The 23,880-nt window shown below is 44.5% G+C and overlaps 1 protein-coding gene across 2 annotated transcripts; it reads left to right on the plus strand.

Annotated features, from left to right (window-relative positions):
- The first annotated feature begins 519 nt into the window (after window positions 1-519).
- Window positions 520-20,129, plus strand: LOC105480344 (C-C motif chemokine receptor 9). 2 transcript variants are annotated; one of them, XM_011739029.2, is made up of 3 exons: window positions 520-633; window positions 11,755-11,803; window positions 17,809-20,129. In XM_011739029.2, the coding sequence occupies exons 2-3, from the start codon at window positions 11,783-11,785 to the stop codon at window positions 18,895-18,897; spliced, it is 1,110 nt and encodes a 369-aa protein (XP_011737331.1). In that variant the 5' UTR covers window positions 520-633; window positions 11,755-11,782; the 3' UTR covers window positions 18,898-20,129. The 2 variants fall into 2 exon arrangements, with proteins under 2 accessions (XP_011737331.1, XP_011737332.1); XM_011739030.3 differs by lacking the exon at window positions 520-633 and adding an exon at window positions 11,058-11,150.
- Window positions 20,130-23,880: the final 3,751 nt, after the last annotated feature.

Here is a 23,880-nt window from a genome sequence, read left to right on the forward strand (position 1 = left end):
AACAATTTAATTAATTTAAATTTAAATAGGCATATCTGCCTAGTAGCTACTGTGTTGGATAGCACAGCCCTCTGGGGTTCTGGTACATCTGTCAAGGCCAGAAAAGGTATGTTGTGATGGATAGTGCTACATCTGCCACAGGGTGGTAATCTGATACAGGCCTGCTCGGGTGACACCACCCAAAGAAATCTCATCAATGTGCACCTCTGGCAAGCCTGACAAGGCTGACTTCTCTCGATGGGACCCTCCGATTTCCCCATTCCCTGTAAGTAACTGTGCTTTCTAGGGAGAGAATTTGCTGTTAGATCATCAGTCTGTATGTGCATCTTCAGAAGAGACAGTTTCCCCTTATCCCCGCAGTTTTCAGCTGTTTGTTTCTGATTGCAAATGATTGACTCTGCTGATTGCTGAAAGCTACACAGGTGACTCCCCACCCTCTCGGGCTACCCCACCAGTGACAACACAGGCAAGGGTGACCTGGCTTCCTTTCTGGGTGTTGTTACCGGGTAGCTGCCTGCTCAGAACCCACAAAGCCTGCCCCTCATCCCAGGCAGAGAGCAACACAGCTCTTTCCCCAGACACAGAGAGCTGGTGGGGCCTGCTGTCCCCGGGAGAGTTGCACCACCCTCCACAGTGAGTATTGCTCTTCTTCTTGCTGCCCCCAACCCAGTGTCATCTTGGTCCTCAGTTGTGTGATGCTATGATGGCTTCTAAAACCTGGGCTTGCATTAATTTGTTCAGAGGTCATGGGCACTAGGCACTTTGCTAGAAACTTCCAGCAAGGCAAATGGGAACTGGTGATGCCCAACCCAGGTTTCTTGTAGGGCGAGTAATGAAACTCCCTTCCCACTCACATACATGAAGCTTAGGCTTAAGGCAGTCTGTGATTTATACCTTAAAGAAAGGAGAAGCAGGTGCTGCGGGACAAGATGGTGGCCAGGGGCTGGGTAAAGGACGCACCCATGAGGTCCTTGAGTCTGAGACATTGCCCTATGGAAAGGATTCTTTGTAGCAGTGAAAAATTGGAAACAAGGGAACTATGCACCAGGAGGTGAATGGTTAAATGAATTGTGATGTATCTAGACAATGGAATACACAGCAGCTATCCAATCTTATGATATGGCTCTATGTTGAATTGGTATGGAAGGTGATCCATGAAAGATGGGCAATTAAGAAGCAAAGACAGAAGATTATATGTGTAGTCTGATTTCCTTTCTATTAAGTGCTTGTGTGTCCGTGTGTGTGTGTGCGTGTGAGGCTGTGTTACAGAGAAAAAGTCAGAAAGGAAGTATCTCAGATACTTAACAATGGCTAAACTAGGAAAGGGTGCTTGAGGAGTTTTTATTTTCTATATTATGTATGTTGGCATTTTGGGGATTTTTTGTGCATTGTAAAAATACTCCTTTATGATCAGAGTAAAGTAAAAAGTTATTGTAAATGACTCATCAGTGGATGCTGGTTTGCCTTTTCAAACACACCCAACCTCTTTAGATTCTGAATTAGCTGTTACTCCATAGACGGCTGGCAAGTCCATCCAGAGAGTGGTCACTGTATGCTGAACTGTGCAGCAGCCAGTCTGTGGGATCCCATCTCCTTACTCCCTTTCCTGAATGAGCCAAAGCTACTTTGCTATTTCAGCATCTGGAATTTCAGAGTCCTTTTCTTCCAATATCTGCTTGTCTGTTCTGAAGCCCCCTGGTGTACACCTCACAGGCTGGCACTGGGAGACCTGGGCCCTGTGCAGCCCCTGCTGGGCGGTTGGCAGGCATCTGATCCAGGCTTGGTGAGTGGATTGATCTGATAGATGGCTCAGAGACCCCGCCCCGTGTAGGGAACAAAAAGCAGAGCTATGAAAAAATGCAAGAGATGATTCAAGCTCCGTGTAGCAAATTGTACAAAGATCAAAGTAAGGACCTGCATTCCTGACTCATGTTAGTATCCGATTTGATGTTAGTGCTGTGAGCATCAGAGGCTGTAAAGTGTGGGGAGACACTCTGTGCACAACAACCCCATGCTGATTTTCACGTTGGCTACTTAAGAATGTTAGAGAAAGACTAATAAAGAAGAAAAGAGAGAAGAATCAAATAGACGCAATAAAAAACGATAAAGGGGATATCACCACCGACCCCACAGAAATACAAACTACCATCAGAGAATACTATAAACACCTCTATGCAAATAAACTAGAAAACCTAGAAGAAATGGATAATTTCCTGGACACTTACACTCTCCCAAGACTAAATCGGGATGAAGTTGAATACCTGAATAGACCAATAGCAGGTTCTGAAATTGAGGCATAATTAATAGCTTACCAACCAAAAAAAAAAGCCCAGGACCAGACAGATTCACAGCCGAATTCTACCGGAGGTACAAGGAGGAGTTGGTACCATTCCTTCTGAAACTATTCCAATCAATAGAAAAAGAGGAAATCCTCCCTAACTCATGTTACAAGGTCAATATCATCCTGATACCAAAGCCTGACAGAGATACAACAAAAAAAAAGAGAATTTTAGACCAATATCCTTGATGAACATCACTGCAAAAATCCTCAACAAAATACTGGCAAACCGAATCCAGCAGCACATCAAAAAGCTTATCCACCATGATCAAGTGGGCTTCATCCCTGGGACGCAAGGCTGGTTTAACATACGCAGATCAACAAACATAATCCAGCATATAAACAGAAGCAAAGACAAAAACCACATGATTATCTCAATAGATGCAGAAAATGCCTTTGACAAAATTCAACAGCCCTTCATGCTAAAAACTCTCAATAAATTCGGTATTGATGGAACGTATCTCAAAATAATAAGAGCTATTTATGACAAACCCACAGCCAATATCATGCTGAATGGGCAAAAACTGGAAGCATTCCCTTTGAAAACTGGCATAAGACAGGGATGCCCTCTCTCACCATTCCTATTCAACATAGTGGTCGAAGTTCTGGCTAGGGCAATCAGGCAAGAGAAAGAAATAAAGGGTATTCATTTAGGAAAAAAAGAAGTCAAATAGTCCCTGTTTGCAGATGACATGATTGTATATTTAGAAAATCCCATTGTCTCAGCCCAAAATATCCTTAAGCTGATAAGCAACTTCAGCAAAGTCTCAGGATACAAAATCAATGTGCAAAAATCACAAGCATTCTTATACACCAGTAACAGACAAACAGAGAGCCAAATCATGAATGAACTCCCATTCACAATTGCTTCAAAGAGAATAAAATACCTAGGAATCCAACTTACAAGGGATGTAAAGGACCTCTTCAAGGAGAACTACAAACCACTGCTCAGTGAAATAAAAGAGGACACAAACAAATAACAAATGGAAGAACATTCCATACTCATGGATAGGAAGAATCAATATCGTGAAAATGGCCATACTGCCCAAGGTAATTTATAGATTCAATGCCATCCCCATTAAGCTACCAATGACTTTCTTCACAGAATTGGAAAAAACTGCTTTAAAGTTCATATAGAACCAAAAAAGAGCCTGCAATGCCAAGACAATCCTAAGCCAAAAGAACAAAGCTGGAGGCATCACACTACCTGACTTCAAACTATACTACAAGGCTACAGTAACCCAAACAGCACAGTACTGGTACCAAAACAGAGATATAGACCAATGGAACAGAGCAGAGCCCTCAGAAATAATACCACACATTTACAGCCATCTGATCTTTGACAAACCTGAGAAAAACAAGAAATGGGGAAAGGATTTCCTATTTAATAAATGGTGCTGGGAAGATTGGCTAGCCATAAGTAGAAAGCTGAAACTGGATCCTTTCCTTACTCCTTATATGAAAATTAATTGAAGATGGATTAGAGACTTAAATGTTAGACCTAAAACCATAAAAACCCTAGTAGAAAACCTAGGTAATACCATTCAGGACATAGGCATGGGCAAGGACTTTATGTCTAAAACACCAAAAGCAATGGCAACAAAAGCCAAAATTGACAAATGGGATCTAATTAAACTAAAGAGCTTCTGCACAGCAAAAGAAACTACTATCAGAGTGAATAGGCCTACAGAATGGGAGAAAATTTTTGCAATCTACTCATCTGACAAAGGACTAATATCCAGAACCTATAAAGAACTCAATCAAATTTATAAGAAAAAAACAAACAACCCCATCAAAAAGTGGGCAAAGGATATGAACAGACACTTCTCAAAAGAAGACATTCATACTGCCAACAGACACATGAAAAAATGCTCATCATCACTGGCCATCAGAGAAATGCAAATCAAAACCACAATGAGATACCATCTCACACCAGTTAGAATGGCAATCATTAAAAAATCAGGAAACAACAGGTGCCGGAGAGGATGTGGAGAAATAGGAATACTTTTACACTGTTGGAGGGACTGTAAACTAGTTCAACCATTGTGGAAAACAGTGTGGCGATTCCTCAAGGATCTAGAACTAGAAATACCATTTGACCCAGCCATCCCATTACTAGGGATACACCCAAAGGATTATAAGTCATGCTGCTATAAAGACACATGCACACGTATGTTTATTGTGGCACTATTCACAATAGCAAAGACTTGGAATCAACCCAAATGTCCATCAGTGACAGACTGGATTAAGAAAATGTGGCACATATACACCATGGAATACTATGCAGCCATAAAAAAGGATGAGTTCATGTCCTTTGTAGGGACATGGATGCAGCTGGAAACCATCATTCTCAGCAAACTATCGCAAGAACAAAAAACCAAATACTGCATGTTCTCACTCACAGGTGGGAATTGAACAATGAGATCACTTGGACACAGGAAGGGGAACATCACACACTGGGTCCTATTTTGGGGAGATGGTAGGGGGTAGGGATAACATTAGGAGATATACCTAATATAAATGACGAGTTAATGGGTGCAGCACACCAACATGGCACATGTATACATATGTAACAAACCTGCACGTTGTGCACATGTACCCTAGAACTTAAAGTATAATAATAAAAAAAAAAGTTAAAAAAAAAGAATGTTAGAGAATACAAAAATAATGATTGGATAATAATAGGTTCCAAGCTAACTTTTCTAACAGGTACTTTTCTCTTTTGGAGAATTAGCAGCTCTCTCCCTTCCTTTATCTCCCAGGTCCTTGCACATACCCCATGCTTTCTGGCTTTCATGCCTTTGTCCATATGTTTTCCCACCCTGGAGCAATGTTCCCTCTCCTCATTGCATGTCTCCATGCTCTTCAGCCTTCAAGGACCCGCAAAAATGTCACCTCCTCAATGAAGCCCTCCTGGATTTTCCCCAGAGCTAGAGACATGACTTCTTCCTTCCAATTCCTAGCACAACTCATAGCATTTTCCATTCGTTGTTATTTGCAGCCATGACTTACCCACTGTACTTGAATGCAAGCTTCTTGAGGACATGGATCATGTTTTATACATTGTTTAAGCCAAATAAATGTATCAGGTACTCAAGGCACATTGAATAAGTGGGTTCGATGGGTGGCCCATGGCACCTGCAACAAGGCCTCACTGAGCAGCAACGGAGTGATTTGCTGCAGTGCTGAGTCAACTGCCCATGCACTCCTGACAGACCACTGAGATGGTCCTCGCTCTCAGTATGTTCGGTCAAATGTGGGATTTTCCCCCCTATATTTTTCCCTCCTTCTCAGCGGCAAGAAGAAAATGAAAGCAAGCACTGAGACTTAGTAGGTGGGAGAATAAAATATTTGAGACGTATTCTGACAAAAATGAAAGAGAAATAGATGGCAAGGCTGTCTGGAAGTTCTAGATGTGGAGTCCAGGGAGGGGTAGGTCCTGTTTTTACTCTTCGGCTCTCTCCAAATTTTCTATGAGCCAGAAGCAGATGCATATTGTATAAAATGTAATATATTACATTCTATGATATACTATATTACATTATATATACTATTTATTTGTTTATTTATTTTAGAGACAGGGTCTTGCTCTGTCACTCAGGCTGCAGTGCAGTGGTGCAGTGTTAGTTCACTTCAGCCTTGAACTCCTGGGTTCAAGCAATTGTCCTGCCTCAGCCAGCTGAGTAGCTGGGACTACAGGGTAGGCAACGATGCCTGGCATATTTTAAAAATTTTGTAGAGACGGGTCCTGCTATGTTGCCCAGGCTGATCTCAAATTCCTGGCCTCAAGTGATGCTCCCGCCTCAGCCTCCCAAAGTGTTGGAATTACAGGCATGAGCCATCTTGCCTGGCTTGTATTTATATATTACCATTTTTTAAAAAAATAAAGACAAACCTTTATAGAAAGCTAGTGCACAATTTAGTTGCATAAAGTAACCATGGTGAATGTAATTACTAGACTTGCTCTTTCTGCGGTAACCGGAGCAGGCTGCAAGTTCCTCCTCTAGATGAGTTTTGTAAACAGGTGTGCTGAACGTTAGAGCACTGGGCTTCTTCTTTTTTTAAAAATCTGACAAGTTATTTTTATGACAGCTCTTAAAATTTCACACACTTAGTAAGGTATTTAAATAGTTTGCAAAATCTAAATGAAAACATGAATTCATTTTCCATTGGTCATCGTGGTTCAGTCTCCTTCCAGAAAACGTTTCGATGCTAGTGAGCGGTGCGGTGTGTGTCTTTCTCTATTTATTTTTTTTAAAAAAGATCACACAACATAAGCCTTCCTACATGTTGCATTTTCATCTTATAGTCTTGGGGACCTCTTTTCTATCAGCATGAGGACCATCCTTGTTTATTGGCTACACGTGGTTTATTGGATTGATGTGTCATAATATTACCAATTGCTGAATGTTTAAGTTGTTTTCCAATTTTTGTTCTGCTCCAACACGTATCCCCACACCTGGACGCTTGTGTTCTTTTGTGAGAATACCAGTAGGGCAAATTCCAAGCAGACGTGCTGCAGAATCAGAGATGTTGTGCTTTGTAAATTGTGACAGATATGGCTTAACCCTCCAAAAAGACCACGTAAATGTATACTCCTCACAGCAGTGTGGAGGCCTTTTCTCCAAACTCTTACCAACATCGTTACCAGCTATTGCTATTTCCAGTCTGAACCTTGCTATTACTCACTATAACCAAAGCCATTCGTTCTTCTCTTTGTGGCTTCTTTCTTTGGGAATTTTTCTCAGATATTACATGATTCATATTCAATCCTTTCATGCAAGCAAAAAGGAGGTGACATAAGCCCTGGGTATTAGAAATATATATAAAGTGTTTTCTAACTGATATCTCAAAAATCAACCTCCCTGTTCCCCAAGCTGTAATAAAATTAAATTTGCTGAGTTGAGGTCTTCCCAACTCAACTGGGCATTTTTCATCTGGGGGGGGAAAAAAAAAGAAGAGTAATTCTTAACTCCAAAGTGGCTGCTTTTCTGCTTGCTGGGTGAGTTCCTTATTTCGAAACAGAGGCTCACTGGGCTTCTTGATGGCACCTGGAGTCATGCCACGCAGGAAGCAATCACTCCACAGAGCTGAAGATGTCAGAACAGTTCAAAAATACTGCCTGGGAAAGTTCTTAGTTCTTTGGCTTAGGAGGAAAGGGGCAGAATACAACCTTTCTGAAGAAAATGCATCTTTCATTCACCTGGGAAATATTTCAAAATAACTACAAAAAGAAGTTAGAAGCAGGTGAATTGCCCTACAGAGGGAAATGTTTAAATGAATTGGAGCACAGCCCCTGTCGGAATGCCATGTAGCTGATGCCTTCACCTGTCTGAAGAATGTTTAATGATGAAGGAAATGCTTGTAATCTGTTAGGTGGGAAAAAGAAAATAAAAGTTCAAAGTGTACGAATTCATAGAAACACGGCTGGGAGGGAAAACAACAGAAAGTTAAAAGTCGTTATTTTGGGGTAGAAAGATTATGGGTGATTTTAATTTTCTCCTCTCGGTTTTTGTGTATTTGCCAAACTTCCTACAAACGTATGTGTTACTTTTGTAACCAAAAAAGTCATAAAAGAAAAGCATGGTCTTTTTTCAGATCAATGCCAGCGTTTTCCTGGCCCCCAGAGGGCTGCAGTGAAATTCGGTGCATGCCCAGGTGGCTGGGTAAGGTCACGGCCGGAGTCTGGGGCCACTCATTTTTATTTCAGACACAGTCCTGTTCCAGGCTTTCTTGTGTCTTAGGGTCAATTGCCAAAATATTTTTTCCTCTTCTTTTAAAAATGTATTGTGAGTCTTACTTGTATCTAATTTCAAGCTTACTGAAAAGTGAAGAATTGTGTAAAGAATGCTTATAAACCCTTCACCCAAACCATTGTTTTCATTTTGTCCCACTGGCTTTATTATTCTCCTTCTGTCTATATACATGTGTTTTCATTAATTTTTTGCATTTTTTGCATATGTTTTGAATCCTTTGAGAATATGCCAAAGACACTGTGCTCTTTTGCCCCTAAATACTTCAGGGGACAGTTCCTAAGAACAGGGGCATTCTCCTGTAAAACCACAACGCAGTCAGCAAAATCAGGAAGTTTAACACAGATCCAGCACTATCATCAAATTCACAGTGCCTATTGTAAGACCTTTAATTTCCCAGTAATGTCCTTCAGAATTAATTTTTCCCCACTCTAGGACCAAATCCAGGTTCTTGCATTGCATCTACTTGTCCTGTCTCTTTAGTCTCCTTCAACCTGAGATGGTTTCTCAGTTTTTCTTTGTGTCACTTGACCTTGATATTTGGCCGGTTACTTTGCAGAAAGTCCTTCATTTTGGGTTTTTCTGATGCTTCCTCATTCTTTGATTTAGGTCGACATTTTTTCCAGGAATAAAGATGCTGTGTCTTCCCTTCTCAACTGTTTAGGACAAATGTGACACTGGTTTGCTTCCACGTTGGTGGTATTGAGTTTGAAGACCAACCAGCTGGTTTTCAAATCCAACACCATCAACATGTAGTTACATGTCTCCAAGGAGTCCTGGCTGCTTTAGTGGAGAAACGTGTTTAGACTCCAAGATCAGGGCACTAGGCACTCACTATGTTGTGTATCATTGCTTTTAGGTCCTCTCAGCAGGCAGAGCCAAGAAATATGTATGTGAAACACACATACATATACACACAAATCTATCTATCTATCTATCTATCTATCTATCTATCTATCTATCTGTCATCTATCTATCATCTATCATCTATCTAATTTAATCTTAAAAACACATGGGTATAAAGACACATGAACATGTATGTTCATTACAACACTATTCACAATAGCAAAAACATGGAATCAACCTAAATGTTCATCAATGATAGACTGGAGAAGGAAAATATGGTACATATACACCATGGAATGCTACACAGCCATAAAAAAGAACAAGATCACGTCTTTTAACATGGATAGAACTGGAGGCCATTATCCTAAGTGAACTAACACAGGAACAGAAAACCAAATGTCACATGTTCTCATTTATAAGTGGGAGTTAAACGTTAAGTACATATAGACACAAAAAAGGGAACAACAGACACCTGGACCTCCTTGACGATAGAGGGAAGTAGGAGGGTGAGGATCAGAAAACTATCTACCAATCAGGTACTATGCTTATTAACCTGGGTGGCAAAATAACCTAAACACCAAGCCCCCATGAAGTGCAATTTACCTGTATAACAAACCTGCACATATACCCCTGAAGCTAAAATAAAAGGAAAAAACCCACAAAAACAAACAAAAAAAACCAAAAAACAAAAAACCCACGTGGGTCCATAGTGGCTATAACAGCACAAGGCACTCCAGTGCCCTTTTGAAAAGCTTCCGGCAGGGAGGTTACCAGGAGGAAGTTCTGGCTGCCTTCCTCCTTAGGGCCTGCTGGCAGCCAGAGACGACACTGACAAGTGAAGAAAACCAGAATGTTTTCGTCGTACTTTGCTTTCCCTGCCTCACTTGAACAGCTTTATTGAGGTCCAGTTACAATAAACTGCAAATATTACAATGCAGAATATGCGTTCTGACATACATACACCCCTGTGAAGCTCTCACACAACCCAGACAGTGAACATATTTATCCCCCACTGAGGTTTTCTTTGTATCCACCTGCCCTCCTGCCCTCCCACGCTCCACTTCTCTCTCTCTCTCTTTTTTTTTTTTTTTTTTTTTTTGAGACGGAGTCTTTGCTGTGTCGCCTAGACTGGAGTGCAGTGGTACAATCTTGGCACACTGCAACCTCTGCCTCCCAGGTTCAAGTGATCCTCCTGCCTCAGCCTCTTGAGTAGCTGAGACTACAGGCGCACACCACCACACCTGGCTAATTTTTTGTATTTTTGTAGAAACGGGGTTTCATCATGTTGGCCAGACTGGTCTCGAACTCCCGACTTCAGGTGATCTACCCACCTTGGCCTCCCAAAGTGCTGGGATTATAGGTGTGAGCTACCATGCCCAGCCACCTCCCCTTCTCTCTCTTTATTGCCAGGAAATTAGTGATTCTGCTTTCCATCACAATAGATTAGTTTGCATTATCTAGAGTTTTATACAAGTGAAATCATACAGTATGAACTCCCTCTGGTCTGGCTTCTTGGTATAATTGTTTGGAGACTTGTCCATGTTGCTGTGTGAATCAGTCATTCATTCCCTATTCCATTGGATGGATATTTCAAAGTTAACTTATCCATTTACTACTTGATGGGCTTTTAGGCTGTTAGCAGTTTTTGGCTACCACAGAGTAAAGCTGTAATGAACATTCACATACTAGTCTTTATGGGGACATAAGCTTGGGTGAATACTTAGGAGTAGGATGACTGGATCACATGGTGAGTACGTGAATAACGTGTTAAGAAACTGCCAGTTTTCCAAAGTGGTTTTACCACACATTATGCATTGGGAACCACTGTACTTTCAGAAAAGCAGGGTGGGGTCATGATGTTGTTATGGAAAGGAAGCCAACAGGTTAGGATTGGATTTATGAAAGAGATTATTTTTTTTGAGAACCTTGGGGTGTGACGCTGGACAGGTTTCTTTGAAATGTACTTGCTAAGAGTATAAAAGGAAATGCCCCAGCTCAGGCACAGACTCCGTCCTTGAAGGCAGTCAAGCTGTTGTTTCTTCAGTTATACAGGGGTGGGCTTTAAAGAAATTCAAAACACATGAAAATGACAACTCGAGATTTATTTCAGTCAGTTCCGAGGCTCTGTGCACTAGGGAACTAGAACTCATTTTCTTTAGTACACAAACCTAGGACTTCCTTTTCCTGCTGAAGTCAGGGTAAAGAGGAGAAAGGTGGGTTCTGGGGGCACTGGGTCTCTTAGGGAGGGGGCCCCAACCCAAGCGGACGCCATCCAGCCCTCATGTTCTTCTTGCCACCTGGTTACTCAAAGGCCCTTTTCCTGGGGAGTCCAGAGCCCAGGGCATTCTCAAAGCGACCACTGTCCTGTTAGCTTCGGTGAGTCCCTTAGCTGATAGAGCAGAGGAAGGGGAACCAGTCAGCAAAACAGGACGGGACAGAGAAGCTCAATCAAGGGAAAGGGAGCTAATGTAGAAAGGACGGGCTGGGAAAAATTTAACAGCCCCCCTGCCATTCCTCATGTGTGGATGTGAGATGCACTAATTATTGTCTAAGTAGAAAGAAAACAAATGCTAGAATCAGGTGACCCTCAGAGTCAAAGAAGTGAATGATAACTTCAGAGGAAAGGTTCTTGCATTTCTATGTTGACGACTGCGATGATTCTGAAACCTAGAACACTATATAGACTCTAACTCCTGCTTGGCATATTGTTTTCAGAAGAACAAACAGATTTAAAATTTAATCTCCATCTTTTTGGCATTTGGTTGTTACTATACATTTACAAGCCAGTCCCCTTTTTGATGTTTGTCCCTTTTCCAGGAGCAGACTTGCATCTGACTGACGCACCATGACACCCACAGATTTCACAGTGAGTACAGCCGTGCTCCTCCGGCTCCTCAAAATACACGCTCATCTTCCCTTTTTAGGGGGTGTGGGAAGGATCCACTGTGGGGGAAGGATTTATCTGTGTGGTTTCCCAGGGTAAGATCTCTGCCCGGCAATGCCCATTACTGGGTAGCTTGTTGTCCAGCACAGAAAGTTTTGCAAATGCAAAGAGGCAGCTACGCTTTGGGGTATGTTGTGGAGACAGAGGAAAATGTGGTGTTATAAATAGCTAAGGGTTTTTAATGACCTTTAACTAGGGTGTGCTTAGTTCCATGTGCCTGTTCTAAAACTCAGACAAATGAGGTAAAGGGATAATTCATGTAATTTGCTTTTAAAAAACCCATGGTGGGCACATTAGTTGTGTTTCTTGCATAACATTATGTAGACCTTATGAAAACACATAACGGTATACATTCCCCTGAAAGGTCAAGAGCTGAACAAAAATTAGTGAGTTAGGCTGGGCACGGTAGCTCATGCCTATAATCCTAGCACTTTGGGAGGCAGAGGCGGGCGGATCACCTGGCTGAGGCCAAGATTTCAAGACCAGCCTGCCCAACATAGCGAAACCCCATCTCTACTAAAAATACAAAAATAGCTGGGTGTGGTGGCATGCGCATGTAATCCCAGCTACTTGGGAGGCTGAGGCACGATAGTCGCTTGAGCCTGGGAGGTGGAGGTTGCAATGAGCCAAGATCACGCCACTGCACTCCAGCCTGGGCAACAAAGTGAGACTCTGTCTTAAAAAAAAAAAAAAATCGGTGAATCAAATCATAATCCAGAGAATCTTTTTTTCTTTTACAGCCAATGTAATTAAGTATAGAATCAAATTAATTTCCCATGCTTTTGTTAGATTCATAAATGTCTTACAAAATTACCTAAGGGCTTTAATTTTGCTTTTCTCAAAGGGAAAGCCTGGGTTTTACGGGTAGATAATTGAAATCCAGACTTCCTAGCAGGTGGGCTAACAAACTGCCTCACAGTACATTGTAGGTTTCCATGATCTTAAGAGAGTGGTGGTTGAAACAGTTCATCAACTAAATTATTTATGATATGCTAATGATTCATTAGTATTACATATGTGTAGTTACCTAATTGCACCTATATCCATAACAACAAAAAAGTAATTAATTTGGTCCTGGTGAAGTAACTATTCTTCTGACCAAAAGTAGATTCTTCAGTTTCTCCTGCATTAAATTCACCTTTCAATACCTGAGGCTGTGGAAACAGAAGTAGATGAAGGCAGCAGAGCCAGGGCCGCTTCTGAGATTGCCAGTCATTTGGTTTTATCATTTGGGATCTTGGATAATAGCCAAACTCTGCAAAGCAGCCCCAGATAAGAAGGAAACTGCACCTCAATAATGACCTTCTCTAATCAGAGGAGTCTGGTGCCATCTAAATGGGAAGAAAATAGGACCCCTGTGGCCCTGACTCCCACATTCCATGGAAAGTAGCCGTGGCACCCTGTGGCCACCTTTCTGAGGATGTGCTGGGCCAGTCACCCATGCAGGTGCCCCACATTCCTTCAGCGTCACGGTAAAGGCAGAGTCCCGTTTACAGATGAGGAGACCGAGACTGGGGAAGGTGATTTGAGGGTTCAAGGTCTCATAGAGATTTGGAGGAAGAGCCCTTGAGGGGTGCTGTCAGCAATCATAGCTTTGCTGGGTTGCTCCCTCAGGGTGAATGTCAAAGCACTGAAATCCAGGTCTGATTGTTGGGATTTAATACTTTCTCAAGTGTGGGGCCAAGGTGTCTGCCAGCATCCCTCCTGATAACAAATTCATTGTTTTCCTACCTTCCTCCTTCTTGTGCCCTCTCTTATTCCATCTCTCCCATTCCCTTGTGCCCATTCTTGGTGCTAAGGCACAATGGAAGCCTTGGCAAGCACAGTCCCTGCCCTTTCTCTGTCCATTCCCCAGAGAGGGGAATCTTGAGCCTGGGTCTGGCCAAGGGTTTCCAAAGAACACATGAGTCAGAGAAGGATGCCCTGGAAAGCTCTGGGACCTTCTTCCTGCTCTGGGTGTTCACAACCAGGATGCCTGGGCTGCTGCTTCTGAGCCCAGGACTCCTGAGGGAAGAGGACATGCCTGTGTGTGAGCAACAGCCTGTGCGCTCAGAGGCTTGCCCGGGACACAGACAGGCAGGATGGGCCCCTTGCCCTGGTTGTGCACTGAGGTTTGTTTACGTTTACTGGGGGATTGCCAGAGGATTTGATGTCTAAGAGTCGTGACACAGGGGGTATTATTCCAGGATTCCTCTTGCGGTCCTGACAAATTTTATATAAATCTAGATTTGGGGTGTAAAATTCAATCACTTAAAAAATATGCCTGGGGAGTCCCTAACCTAACTAACTAACTTCATACAAAAGCATGAGGTCCTTAATCCTCACCCAGCAGAAAAACTATGCCCCTGGGCTTCCAGCAGGACACAATGTCCTTGTCTGGGATTCAGTCTTGGGAGTGTTGGCTGTGCCTACTCGCCGGGCCGTGGAGAAAGCTGGGTCACCCAGGTCCTGGGACTTCTGCACATTTCTCCCCTTCTGCCCCTTCTACAGTCTCCTCCAGGCCCCGCTCCAGATCACTTTCCCTCGCTGGCCCAGGAATCCACCTCCTTCCAGCACCTTAGCCCAGGACTAAAACAGCTAAGTGACGCTGGCCTTCCTACCTGCCCCTCCTCCCCACTCCCTGTCTCATTTTCTCCCCATGAACCAAAGCTGTCTCTTGTGCTTGCCCTTTTGCCAAGCATGCCCTCTTTCCTCCCTTGCCTTCCTCTTTCTCCCTTGTCTGTGCTGCTCCTCGCTACCTGGAGCTGCAGCAGGAGGAGAGCAGGCTTGCTGGACCGGAGAAGCAACTCCATGCAGCAAGACCCCTGGGCCCTCATCTGTGAGGCTGCTTGCGATTGTTTCACAGCCTTGGGCTCAGGCCCATGTGAGAGTCTATTAAAACTATTTGACCAAAAAAAACCAAAAAACAAAAAAAAAAACCCAAACAACAAAAACCAAAAAACACCAACCCACAAACAACAAACAAAAACTTCAAGAGCAAGTTTAGCGCCTATTCATCTGTGGATTCACAAGTTGGTACTTGCTCATCTGCATGGTTTTACTGGGTTTTACTGAGGTTCCTCCAAAAGGTCATCCTCCCAACCTCTTAAACCTGCTGTGATGTCCACTTTGGGGTCTCCGTGCTCTTCACAGTCTTCCTTCTATTCTCAAGTACTTCTTTCGCTCAAAGTCCACTCAAACCTCACCTCCTACAGGACGACTGTCTTAGTGGGGCCATGATCAACTGGTTCCTGTGTCCAGCGTTTGGACGATTCTCCTGGCATGTCTCTAAAATGTGTGTCACCTAGGAAGTCTGTCCTCTCAAGAGGCTGGGTTTCCAGATAAGCGCCAAAGTGTAAACTGAAATGGATGAACTAGGTCTAGGGACTAATCCCATATAAAATAGGGAGATGAGTTTTCTTTAGTTCTTTGCAGTAGTGGGCCATTTCCAGCTGCCCTGGCCCGAAGAGCCACCTCCAGGATCCTGCTCCTGGGTCCCGCTTTTTGCAATAGGGTCACATATTGGAGATGGAGTCAGGACTAGATGTCAGATTTTCCCAGTTGTCATCCAAGTTACCTTGGGTCCTCCTGCTATTTACTGCCAGCCAAGGCCCAAATAGGACTAACATCTACTGTCCTTTATCAGTCAGCTCAGTGAGCCCTGATATCTAAGAAGCCCTCCACAAACACACACACAACAGGTTCTATGTTCCAATAAGGTTTGAAAACATTGCTAAATAAAATTCAACTGATTCTGAAGGATTTCTCAGAGTCTTTACTGTGCTAATGTGCAATTAAAATAAAACAAGTTCTGGGCCAGTCATGGAGACTCACGCCTGTAATCCCAGCACTTTGGGAGGCGGAGGTGGGCAGATCACGAGATCAGAAGTTCGAGACCAGCCTGACCAACATGGTGAACCTCGTCTCTACTAAAAATACAAAAAATTAGCCGGGCATGGTGGTGGGCGCCTGTAGTCCCAGCTACTCGGGAGGCTGAAGCAGGAGAGTGGCGTGAACCTGGGAGGCAGAGCTTGCTGTGAGCTGAGACTGTGCCACTGTACTCCAGCCTGGGTGACAGAGCGAGACTCTGTCTCAAAAAAAAAAAAAAAAATTAGCCCGGCATGGTGGCTTGCGCCTGTAATCCCAGCTACTCAGGAGGCTGAGGCAGGAGAATCGCTTGAACCTGGGAGGTGGAGGTTGCAGTGAGCCGAGATGGCACCATTGCACTCCAGCCTGGGCAGCAAGACTGAAAATCCGTCTCAAAACAAACAAACAAGCAAACAAACAAATAAATAAATAGTAAAACAAGTTCTGTAGGACTTTTCAGATCCTTCAACTTGCTCAGGAGTATTGTGAATTTCAAAGAAGGAATATGCAGCAGAGATTCTCAACTATTTTAACCATTAGTGTTCCACCCAAAACATGGTTTGGGAAATGCTGGTCAGATCTACTAGAAATAGATGGATATTACAATGTATACAGATAGGGAGAGCCCAGCTAACAGAAGGTAGAGAATATTTTGTTATTTAAATATAAACATTTAAGTACATAAAATAATCTTTGTACTTATATATTTGTTAATATTAACTGTTCAAAACAAAATAAAAACTTACTGTGGATTTTGGGTGACTTCTAGTCCAAATGCATCCAGATGAATTGAACTACCGCATTTGCCTCAGGAGAAATAAAACTAGAGATGAGATTTGGCAAGGAATGTCCCTCAAGGAAAGGGAGTGAGAGCTGGTAGTCCCTGGTGGAATTTGGGATCCTAATGGGAGCGCTGGGAGGGAAACTGGTGGGAAGTGAGAGTGTTTGAGGATCTGTGGGCAGAGGTTTTGGAAGGAATGTAGCAGGCGTGGCATGGACTCTCCCCTCCTCCTCCATGGGCAGTCCACGTCCTTCATTCCCCACCCCAGGTTTGACTCAAGGGCTTACATCTCAGGGTCTCATTTCCAGCCCTCATTTCCTGTTTCCGTGGGAGGGGTTCTAGGATGGCTTCTGATTCAGGAACCCCCAAAAAGTGTAAGAAGTGTGTGTGTGTATGCACGTATATGCGCATATATATGTGTGCATGAATGAGCGTGTATATATGTGCGCGTGAGCATGAGTGTTGGCAGGTTTGTGTACGTGAGAGCATGTGCAAGTGTATGTATTATGTGTATGCATGTACATGTGAGTGTGTGTGCTTGTTGGGGCCAGCTTCATGGCTGTGCAACCCACACAGTCACACAGGGGCCCTGTGCTTAGAAGTGCTGCTTGTTTGATTGAATGCTGGATGTGTTGAAATTCCTAATAATTTTTGGACCATGGGTCCTGCTAACTATAGAGCAGGTCGTGGTGCTTGTGTGTGTATGTGGGTTGAGAGTGTCTGTGTGTGTACGTGTATGTGCATGTGTATGTGGGTGTATGCTGGTGCTCCCGGAGCTCTCAGGAAACTCAGGGGACTGGGATCCAGATGAGTTTAAGAGCCCTTGCTGACCTTTTTTAGGGTCAGTGAAAAACTGAATAGATAGGAGAAGGATGATCACAGTCAAACCCACAGTTTGATAAAACTGCCCGTCAATAGTGTGGAGGCACTCTTACCCTATCAGAGCACTCGGCACGCACACTATAAACGTTCGTTCACTTCTCTGGTTGCTCTATGGGTAGGTAAGTTCCCTGAGAGTGAAGACACACATCTGACTTATTTACTACAGTTTCTTTGGTGCATAGCACAGTAGCCAACATACAGTACGTGCTTAACAAACATCTGTTGAATAAATAAATACGTGACAACCCAAGCAGATGTCCTCAGAATGCCTACATCCTAGGCCTCAGAATGCTTACATGTCTTTGGCCTTACCATAGGTGTTTGAGGTTGGAAGCGTCAAGAGGTCCATGCCTCTGTCATCAGACACGACCTTCAAAATATTTTCCTTGACCTAATGCCATCTTGTGTCCCCTTGCAGAGCCCTGTTCCTAACATGGCTGATGACTATGGCTCTGAATCCACCTCTTCCATGGAAGACTACGTTAACTTCAACTTCACTGACTTCTACTGTGAGAAAAACAATGTCAGGCAGTTTGCGAGCCATTTCCTCCCGCCCTTGTACTGGCTGGTGTTCATCGTGGGCGCCTTGGGCAACAGTCTGGTCATCCTGGTCTACTGGTACTGCACAAGAGTGAAGACCATGACCGACATGTTCCTTTTGAATTTGGCAATTGCTGACCTCCTCTTTCTTGTCACTCTTCCCTTCTGGGCCATTGCCGCCGCTGACCAGTGGAAATTCCAGACCTTCATGTGCAAGGTGGTCAACAGCATGTACAAGATGAACTTCTACAGCTGTGTGTTGCTGATCATGTGCATCAGTGTGGACAGGTACATCGCTATTGCCCAGGCCATGAGAGCACACACTTGGAGGGAGAAAAGGCTTCTGTACAGCAAAATGGTTTGCTTTACCATCTGGGTATTGGCAGCTGCGCTCTGCATCCCAGAAATCTTATACAGCCAAATCAAGGAGGAATCTGGCATTGCTGTCTGCACCATGGTTTACCCTAGCGACGAGAGCACCAAACTGAAGTCAGCTGTCTTGACCCTGAAGGTCATTCTGGGGTTCTTCCTCCCCTTCATGGTCATGGCTTGCTGTTACACCATCATTATTCACACCCTGATACAAGCCAAGAAGTCGTCCAAGCACAAGGCCCTAAAAGTGACCATCACTGTCCTGACCGTCTTTGTCTTGTCTCAGTTTCCCTATAACTGCATTTTATTGGTGCAGACCATTGACGCCTATGCCATGTTCATCTCCAGCTGTGCCGTTTCCACCAACATTGACATCTGCTTCCAGGTCACCCAGACCATCGCCTTCTTCCACAGTTGCCTGAACCCTGTTCTCTATGTTTTTGTGGGTGAGAGATTCCGTCGGGATCTTATGAAAACCCTGAAGAACTTGGGTTGCATCAGCCAGGCCCAGTGGGTTTCATTTACAAGGAGAGAGGGAAGCTTGAAGCTGTCGTCTATGTTGCTGGAGACAACCTCAGGAGCGCTCTCCCTCTGAGGGGTCTTCTCTGAGGTGCATGGTCCTTTTGGAAGAAATGAGAAATATAGAAACAGTTTCCCCACTGATGGGACCAGAGAGAGTGAAAGAGAAAAGAAAACTCAAAAAGGGATGAATCTGAACAATATGATTACTTGTAGTCAGAATTTGCCAAAGCAAGTATTTCAAAATCGACTGACTAGTCAAGGAGGCTGTTGATTGGCTCTTGACTGTGATGCCTGCGATTCTCAAAGGAGGACTAAGGACCAGCACTGTGGAGCACCCTGGCTTTGCCACTCGCCGGAGCGTCAATGTCGCTGCCTCTGGAGGAGCCCTTGGATTTTCTTCATCCACTGTGAACTTCTGTGGCTTCAGTCCTCATGCTGCCTCTTCCAAAAAGGGACACAGAAGCACTGGCTGCTGCTACAGACTACAAAAGCAGAAGGTTTCGTGAAAATGTCCATCTTTGGGAAATTTTCTACCCTGCTCCTGAGCCTGATAACCCATGCCAGGTCTAGAACCTTTCCAGGCAATCTCAGACCTAATTTCCTTGTGTTCTCCTTGTTCTGTTCTGGGCCTGTGAAGGTCCTTGTTCTTATTTTGAAACGATCTGTAGGTCTGGCCAGTGAACCCCTGGACAACTGGCCCCACCCACAAGACATCCAAAGTCTGTTGTCCTGCTGGAGGTTTTGACCTAGACAAGGATTCCACTTATTCCTTGGTATGGTGACAGTGTCCCTCCATGGCCTGAGCAGGGAGATTATAACAGCTGGGTTCGCAGAAGCCAGCCTTGGCCCTGTTGTAGGCTTGTTCTGTTGCGTGGCACTTGCTTTGGGTCCACCGTCTGCTCCCTAGAAAATGGGCTGGTTTTCTTGGCCCTCTTCTTCCTGAGGCCCACTTTATTTGGAGGAATGAAGCGAGCAGATACGGGCAGCAGCCAGGGAGGGCAAAGGGGTGAAGCACAGGCCTTGCTGGAAAGGCTATTTACTGCCATGCTTCTCCTTTTCTTACTCTATAGTGGCAACATTTTAAAAGCTTTTAACTTAGAGATTAGGCTGAAAAAAATAATAGAATTCACCTTTGAATCTTTCGTGTCTTTCTTTTCACAATTTGGCAAAATGTATCACCTTTGAAAATATTTAGCATATTGGAAAAGTGCTTTTTAATGTGTATATGAAACATTAATTACTTGTCACTTTCTTTACCTTGTCTCAATATTTTAAGTGTGTGCAATTAAAGATCAAATAGATATATTAAGGGTGTGAAGGCTGGTCTGAAGGTAGTGAGTTATCTCAACTGATTGTTCAGTCAGTTACAGATTGAACTCCTTGTTCTACTTTCCCTGCTTCTCTCTACTGCAATTGACTAGTCTTTAAAAAAAATGTGAAGAGTAAGCAATGGGAATAAGGAAATGGAAATAAGATCTCCAAATACCTTAAAACCATCATGGCTGACAAGTTTTTATTTCTCCTCTGTCCAAATTTACTCCTCAGGCTTTTATGTGTTAGTCAAATGGAATTTCCAAGGAGGACTATTGGAACAGCACCATAAACCACCCCTGACTTTGCCACTTGCTCTAGAGGAAGCATTTAATTTCCCCAGTGCCTTGTGGATCGTTGTGGTTTCCGTGCCAACGCCATCCCTTCCCAAAGGGGACACAAAAGCACTGGACCCTACCATTTCACCCTTTTTCTCCCCGCCCACTTCTAAAGCACAAGAGAACGAGGAATAAAGTGAGCATACATGGGCAGCAGCCAGGGAGGGCAAAGGGGTGAAGCACAGGCCTTGCTATCCTATCGACATGCTGCCCGTGAGGGGACAGTGGGTGGGAAGAAAGCATTGACCTGGGACCAGCAGATCAACGTGGGCCCAGCACAGACACTGCATCCATAGTAAAGGGGAGGATAACTTCTCCAAGGTCACTTATGGACAGAGCCATCCACTGACCATTTCCAAGAGGAGATCCAGATATTTGCCCTTATAGGAACTTGAGAGAATAAAAAAGATTCAAGAGCCACTCCTAAATAACATTGTGCAGTTAGGTGCAAAGAACACAGCTGAGTTTGGTTTTTATTTTTAGATACTGCGGTTCTGACGCTCTGTCATGGGAGTCCCAGTGGTGCTGAGCCTCACACTGGACAGCCTCACTAGGACAATTATGGAGCCTCCCCAGGTGGGAGCCTGGACAAGTAGCTTTGCGTGGACCTGTTCTGGTACATGTCTTAAACGCCCACCCTCCTCATCACACACAAATGCCTTGTGTGGAGTAGGAACAATATAATGAATTAATATCTTTATAAACATTTAAAATTAATTATTTCTCAAATATGTACTTCATGTGTCAGAGTTCAGCAGTTAGAAAACTTCTAGAAAATAAAGATTGCCAACCTTGAGCACTGGGACATTACTTCCTTTGGGCAGTGATGTTGTCCTGCTATCTATGGGCAGCCTGGGGGACTGGTGGTCAAGGAAGGAACTGACTAAACCAGGACTGGACACCAGTGTTTTTCCCAGCTTTGATGTCCAGGGCTTTGGCCTTGTGAGTTGCCCTGGTTGCTTCCTGAGAGAGCTGAGTGGCTATAACTTCTTCCATTTGCCCATTGTCGTTGTTGCCGAGAGTCCTGAGCAAGGAAGGAAGCAGCCCACAGTGAGCTCCTTCCCTTTTGGTCTTGTGGACCTTCCCCCAGGCCATCGCCATTGCAGTATGGCCATTATGGGTGGCATCCTGGTTTCTGTGATGGTGTTGACTTGAATACAGAGCCAAGGCTGTCACGAAGCATTAATGAGTTGACACCTTTGGACACCACCACAGTCTTTCTGCTTCATCGATGCGAAGCTGTCTCACACTTCCAGATAGTTCTGTGTTTGCAATCTTTGAGTGGGTTTGCTTGGCTTTCCAGTTCTAAATTGGCCTCACAAGAACTGGGGCTTCTTGTGGGGTCCAGAACAAAGCACAGCCGAAATCATCCTCCAGCACCAGCCTGGCTCCAGTGCCCACAGATCTCTGTCCCTCACTGAAGTTGGCCACTCCAACTTCACCAGAGGGTTCTTCTCCTATATACTAGTCAGGCTGTCTCAGTGTAAGGTCTGTTTGGGGGCTCCCCGTGACTTTGAAAAAAGAGAAGCAATCATGGGCTCCAGCACCCACACCTTACATGTTTTAGATATTCAAAAAAAATCTTTCCCTCCATTCAACGAGTAGTCACTGATTGTTTAGTCACTGTGTGTGGTTAGTAAGTACCACAGCCTTAGACTTCCCCTCCCAGCCGAAACACACCATAGTGCTTCTGCAGTAAAGTCTCTCTCGCTCCCCATCTCATGTGCTCCTCTCTTCCAGTTGAGGTCCCTATCCAACATGCTCCTGGAACAATGAGCTAGTTCTCTAATCATTCCTACATGATTGGAACAGACAACCCAGACAGCAAATGACCCATTTAATGCCTTTCTTTGACTTTTATATTATCAAAGCCTAAAAATGACATGCAAATATGTGTCTTTCCAACAAGTGATTCCTTATGAGGTCCTCTCCACATATTTACTTGTATACGCTCAATTGCGGCACCACAAGCTAAGCAAAAAATCTCTATGGTCATATGGAGATGCCTCAAGAAAGAACTTGTAGGGAGTGTGGTCAGCACAGGCCCTCTGGTTGCCAGTTCTTCAGGGCCTGCCTCTGCTGCAGAGCCGCCCTGCCCAAGCCAGGTCTTCCCAGGGTCACCTGTCTCTGGTGCTTGTGAGACAGAGAATAGCATCATCTCAGTCCCATGGTGGCATTCTGATGGGCAGAATCCACTCCAGGGCACTCTGCCAGCACACCCTCATGGTGCACTGGCACTGGAGGGAATCAGCAGGCCCTTGGCTGTCACACGTCACCATTTAGCCTCTGCATGACATGGTCAGTGAGTGGGGTGCTGGCCAACCTTGTGCCTGTCGGTCTTTTTAGCCCCTGGTCCTTAGAACAAAGTCTGGCTTGGCAAATGCTGGTTGACTCTCCAAAGCCAGGGCTTTGTGGAGCCTTCAGGGCAGTTCGAGTTCTCTTTCTGCCCAATCATGCTTCTTCTCACATCCCTCCACAGGCATTGATTCCTAATAAACACCTGGCACCCCAAACTCCATCTCAGTACCTCCTTCTAGAGAAGTTGTCCTGCAACAATTTTCTCACCAGGGGCTGCCAATTCCAAGAGCCCACCTAAGGCTGGATGGGTAAGAACACTGGGTATGTAGGAGATCCATAGCGTGGCTGGGTGCCAGTCACAGAACTCCTCTGAGAAGGCTGAGAGCATAGGTCCTGTCTCACTATAACCTAAGCATTCAGCAGATATGCTTGGGCACCAGCTGCATGCCAGGGGCCCCATGGTATATGAGACAGTCACGATCTCTTCCAGAATATTGCTAACCCTGATTTACAGAGGAAGGAGCTGAGCCTCAGAGATGCTAAGTAACTCATCCGAGCCCATGCAGTTAGTAATTGGCTTTCCCTGACATGGTCAGACAAACCAGCCCTTGCTTTGGAGTGTTGACCGGCATTTGCCAAGCCAGACTTTGTGCTGAGGACCAGGGGCTGAAAAGATGGACAGGCACCGGCTTAGCCAGCACTCCTCCCACTGACCATGCCATGCAAACGCTAAATGGTAACATGCCACAGCCAAGGCCCTGCTGACTCCCTTCTTCAAAAATGCACATGAGGGTGTGCTGGCAAAGGACGATGGCGTCATCTTCACAGAATCGAGAAGGTTCCTAGCTGCTACCTCTCCCAGGCTCTTCCCTAGATACATATGGCTGTGGAGCCTTAATTCCTTCATGAAGAAGCCACAGATTTCACCGGAGGTGTGCATGTGCAGGTCCAAGGACCTAACACCTGGGCCTAGGCATGCGTCTGAACCGCAGAATTCCTGCTGTTGGCTTTCCTCCTCTCCTTGCCCCACTCCCCTGCCTCTCCCTTCCCTGGCTCCTCTCTCTCAGATTCAAGACCCATGAATAACTTTTCTGGGCCCCGTACAAGGT

The sequence above is a fragment of the Macaca nemestrina genome, chromosome 2, assembly GCF_043159975.1.
Source record: "Macaca nemestrina isolate mMacNem1 chromosome 2, mMacNem.hap1, whole genome shotgun sequence".
Taxonomy (NCBI): domain Eukaryota; kingdom Metazoa; phylum Chordata; class Mammalia; order Primates; family Cercopithecidae; genus Macaca; species Macaca nemestrina.

Bases quoted from the DNA above. Each gene is read 5' to 3' on its own strand.
- LOC105480344 (XM_011739029.2), top strand. From the start codon at position 11,783: ATGACACCCACAGATTTCACA. The intron at 11,804-17,808 runs GTGAGTACAGCC...GTCCCCTTGCAG, and splicing joins TGACACCCACAGATTTCACA to AGCCCTGTTCCTAACATGGC.